A 4,666-nucleotide genomic window follows, 5' to 3' on the forward strand; every position below is an offset into this window, starting at 1 on the left:
AAATTGAAAATTAAGAGAATGTGGTGGAGGACGACAATCAGACCTTATCATCACATTCCTATTTCACCTTAGCTATAGACATCTTTCCATCTAGAGTAAATTAAAGAGGTAGAAAACAGAGTTTATAGGATTTTACTTTACAAATCATAGAGAAATATTTAGTTTATAAAAATCTGAAAATAGGAAAAGCATGTTTTTCATTTTTAGTTTACTTTTTAAAAGTAAATTTCTTATAATAATGTTTTCTTTTTGTTTAGTTTCTAATAAAAGCATTCTTATGATATATGGGAATTTAATTTTTAGCATTAAAATAAAAATTCTACAAAAAATAAATTTCTTTTTTAATAAATTATTTTTAATAGAAAATGTTATGCTTAATATATTAAATATTTCATTAATAAATATCAATAATATATCTTAAATGATTTTAAAATAATAAACATAAATATAATATAAATATATGATTTAAGTTGAAGTATTAATTCTTAAATATTAGGTTAAATGGGGGATAACGGAGTAAAGAGAGTACATATTAAATGTTTTGGCTCAGGAATCCATATTTTTTTGCCTATGACATACTACATACAACTAAGTGAATTTAAAAAGAAGAAGATAGAAGCACATCTTTTTTCTCGTCACATTAATTGATCATATATGCTGTCTGTCAATTTATTTAAGAATCTCAGATAAGCATTTCTCCAAGATCGCCAAAGTAGCATTGGCCCTACTAAACTCCAAAATCCAGTGAAGTATCCGATTCCCATGCTCATGTATAATGCCTCATAGAAACAACTATCTTTATCATCGTTGATTGCTTCAGCTTTTGAAAGATTTACTATTGTTTGATCTATATCTCCAGGACAACTTTTTCTCAGTTGTTCACTACAAAGATCAATGTTTCCTTCAAAACTAGACCCATCAAAGATTTCAAAGTATCTTCCACATGGAATTCTTCCTGAAAGAGAATTGTGTAACAAGTCTAGTTTGCCCAGACCGTCAATTGCAGCAAGAGAAGAAGGAATTTTGCCAATGAAATGATTTCTTGATAAATCAAGGGAGTCTAGTGATCTTAAACTCCCGATCCCACAAGGAATTTCTCCTCTCAGATTATTTCTGGATAAATTGAGAGAAACTAGTCCAACCAAATATCCAATCTCCTTCGGTATTTAACCACTTAAATTATTACTTGAAATATCAATGCTCTGAAGCTGTAACTCTAGATTCTTGAACCCCTCCTCTACACCTTTCCACATCAAGCTTATGTTAAGGGTGTAATTTCTCCAATCATAACCGACATCAATTCCATAATAAGGGATATTCATCGAATATATACGATGTAGAGTGTCGCTTTTGTTGATGTTCTTTTCAGTCATTCCAGTCAAATTCTTTAAGCATGTGGAATTTATTTTGATAACATATTTCTCGAAAGATCCAATAATTGAAAGTGCTTCAAATAACAGAGTTGAATAGGAAGATGTCCAGAGAAGTGATTCCCTCGCATGTTCAAGATTATCAATTGTTGCATACTTTCTCCTATCCATGATGGTATTGGGCCATTAAACATATTTTCAGCCACATCCAACATAATTAAATTGCTGCAATTCTTCAAAGTGGAAGCTAATTCACCCGTCAGGTTATTGTTTCGTAAAACCAACACTTTCAATTTAACAAGGCTGCCCATGGACACAGGAATCTTCCCTGACAATTTATTGTTGCTTAAATCAAGAAACAGTAACAGATTTACAGATTTCCAACAGTCTGGTAGTTGTCCCTTCAATTGATTGTGTGATAAATCCAAAGTGTTCATTGCATATGTGCGTTGGTCACATATGAATGAAAACAAATCTGAAAATTTATTGTAAGAAAGCTTCAGGTTTGAAGCTTGTAGTAAAAATTGAGGAATTTTGCCTTAAATAATTTGAATTCAGAAATATGGACGGTTTATTGAAAAGCTTGAATGATATATTATTAGGAATTGCATCACTGAGATTATTCTAAGACATATACACACGTCTCACATTATGCAAGTTGTTCCAAAACCATGTTGGTACTGAACCAATTAGCCTATTCTCAGAAATATCCAGATAAAGTAAAGAGCGTTGAGTATGGAGCCAACTAGGAAAGCTAGGACCCAACTTGCAAGATCTTAGTCCCAAATATATTATTTGAAAAGGAGGAACCCAGTTAGGGACTATTTTTAGAGATAGGGAGTTCTCTGACAAAAATAAGTACCTTAATTTGGAAAAATTTGAAAGATGGGATTCAGTGACGTCACCCTCCAAGAAATTTCCATCCAAGGACAAGTTCTCCAACTCAGATAACAATCCAATGCTCATAGGTAGCCTGCCTGTAATGTTGTTATAATGTAAAGACAAACTCTGAAACACGTGTCTGTTGCACCATGATGAATTCTGAAAGAAATTAGAAATTTCCCCACTCAACTTGTTATGTGAGAGGTATAAAGTCTGCAATGTGCAGACGTTCCCAAAGAAAGATGGAATCTCGCCTTGCAGTTTGTTACCATCGAGGTAAAGAACTTCAAGATAATTCATTACTTTCCCAAATCCATCTGGAATGGGACCTTCTAACACGTTATCAACAATGTTAAGTGTACGAAGATTGGTAGAAGAGTTGAAGAGCCAATAAAATATGGATGATGATTTAAACATATTAAAGGAAAGATCAAGGTAGATGAGAGAAGACGGAGAATTCGTAATTGAAATAGCTGACATGAGAAAACTATCATCCCTAAGACTACAATTACGCAAATAAAGATTTTGAAGTTTTGAACTGAAGTTGAAGCTATCTTGAAAGACCGATGATGTCATCTTATTATAGGAAAGGTCAAGGATCGCAAGAGAAGAAAAGGTTGAGTGGACGGATGATGACAAAACAATGTTATTATGAGAAAGATAAAGCTCTTGAAGATTAAGGCTAAAGTTAGACAATAATTGAAATGTTGAGGAAGTGAGTATATTAGAAGAAAGGTCAAGGATGGTAAGAGCATTGGAAAAGTTGGAAGGTGAATAAAATAGAGAATGAATATGGATATCTGAAAGAGAACAATCAACAAGTCTCAACTCTCCTAGCTTTGGATAATGAATCATATGCAACCAGTCAGGGTTATGTAAACCATCGATGGCAAGATGTGTTAGGGAAGAGAGACTAGACAGCCAGTCTGCATCCTTAGGTTTGACATCAAAATCACTAGTAAGTGTAAGAGTTTGCAAGTAAGGAAGATTCCTAACCTGGAAAGGGAGTGCTCCAGAAAATGAATTACCACTGAGACCAAGGTGTCTCAACTGTGACAAATTTCCAAGTTGAGAAGGGATTTTCCCATCAAGATAATTATCACTGAGATCGAGATACCTTAAAGTTGTAAGGCTTCCAAGTTGATAAGGGATATCTCCACGGAGAAGATAATTGTGACTTAAATCCAGAGACAATAAATGTGTAAGGCTTCCAAGTTGGGTAGGAATGCTCCCTCGAAAAAGGGAATGAGAGAGATTGACATATCTTAAGTTGGTAAGTGAACTGATGAGTTGTGGGATGTAACTCCATATAAAATAATTGTTGCTGAGATCCAAATGTTGAATATTTTGCATGGGAAACAATGAAGTGATAATGAGTGCACCTCTCAAATATTGTGTATCCGAACCACGGAGACGAAGGATGGTTACATGAGTTGTTTGATGGTCGCATTGAATGCCTTTCCATTTGCAACATTCTTGACTCTTCTCATCATCCCTCCATGTAGACAGCATGTCATGAGCATCTATGAGAACATCTTTGAAGTTGAGGAGTGCCAGTCTCTCCCTCTCAATGCACTTTATTTCTGCGGTATAGTTGAATCCGTGAATGGATTCTGCAGCAGGCAGCAAGAGGAGGAAAAGTACACGACAGAGTTTAGGAAAACAGCTAGTCATTACTTTTTTGGTGATACTAAATAGGAAAAGGTTACTTTAACACCCAAATTTGACACTATTTTGACATAGGCCAGGTGTCATTGTCTGATTGGGTGGTTTTTTAATTTTTAAAAATGATATTGTTAAATGAACTGAGGGGCAAAGATGGAATAAGTGAGGGGCAAAGATGGAATGTATGGTGTGGGGTTTTAGTTTTGGCGCTATCTTTCATTTTTCATTTTCGTGCTCTCTCTTCGACAGTTCTCTCATCTTTGCCCAACGTAAAATCTGCTCCTTCGCCAGCCTCCTTGTGAAAGGTTGTTTTCGTTCTCTCATCTTTGTTTTCGTTCTCTCATCTTTGCCCAACGTCAAATTTGTTGTGGGGTTTTAGTTTTGGCGCTATCTTTCCTAGTTTTCTCAGGCGTTGTCATTGTGAAAGGTTGTTCTCNTTGTCGGACCATCATTGTCGTTGTGGGTGTCTCGCGAAACCTCTTTCGTGTCGTTATCGTCNTCGCANCATTCTCGTTCTCNGACCATCACTTTAGTGGTTTGGGTGGTGATTTGCTTTTCGGGTAAGTGCAAGAATGAACCTTTTCTAATCTGCTTTTTAATAAAGAGGTATTTATTTTTAAGCGAAACCTAAGTTATATATTTGTGGGCATTGTTATCACTGCAGGTCCAATGGCTTCAACAAAACCTACTATAAGATAAAATTTTATGTGTTATTGGAATGGATGATGTATAAAGTTTGAAAGTTAGTA

At 35.0% G+C, this 4,666-nt stretch overlaps 1 protein-coding gene across 1 annotated transcript; it reads right to left on the reverse strand.

Annotated features, from left to right (window-relative positions):
* Positions 1 to 635: 635 nt before the first annotated feature.
* LOC106759962 (receptor kinase-like protein Xa21) lies at positions 636 to 3,369 on the reverse strand. Its single transcript, XM_014643370.2, has 2 exons — positions 2,233 to 3,369; positions 636 to 1,113 (listed from the first exon to the last, which is right to left on the reverse strand). Exons 1-2 carry the CDS (start codon positions 3,105 to 3,107, stop codon positions 636 to 638), a joined length of 1,353 nt encoding a protein of 450 aa, XP_014498856.2. The 5' UTR covers positions 3,108 to 3,369.
* Positions 3,370 to 4,666: the final 1,297 nt, after the last annotated feature.

This window comes from Vigna radiata, chromosome 1 (assembly GCF_000741045.1).
Source record: "Vigna radiata var. radiata cultivar VC1973A chromosome 1, Vradiata_ver6, whole genome shotgun sequence".
NCBI lineage: Eukaryota > Viridiplantae > Streptophyta > Magnoliopsida > Fabales > Fabaceae > Vigna > Vigna radiata.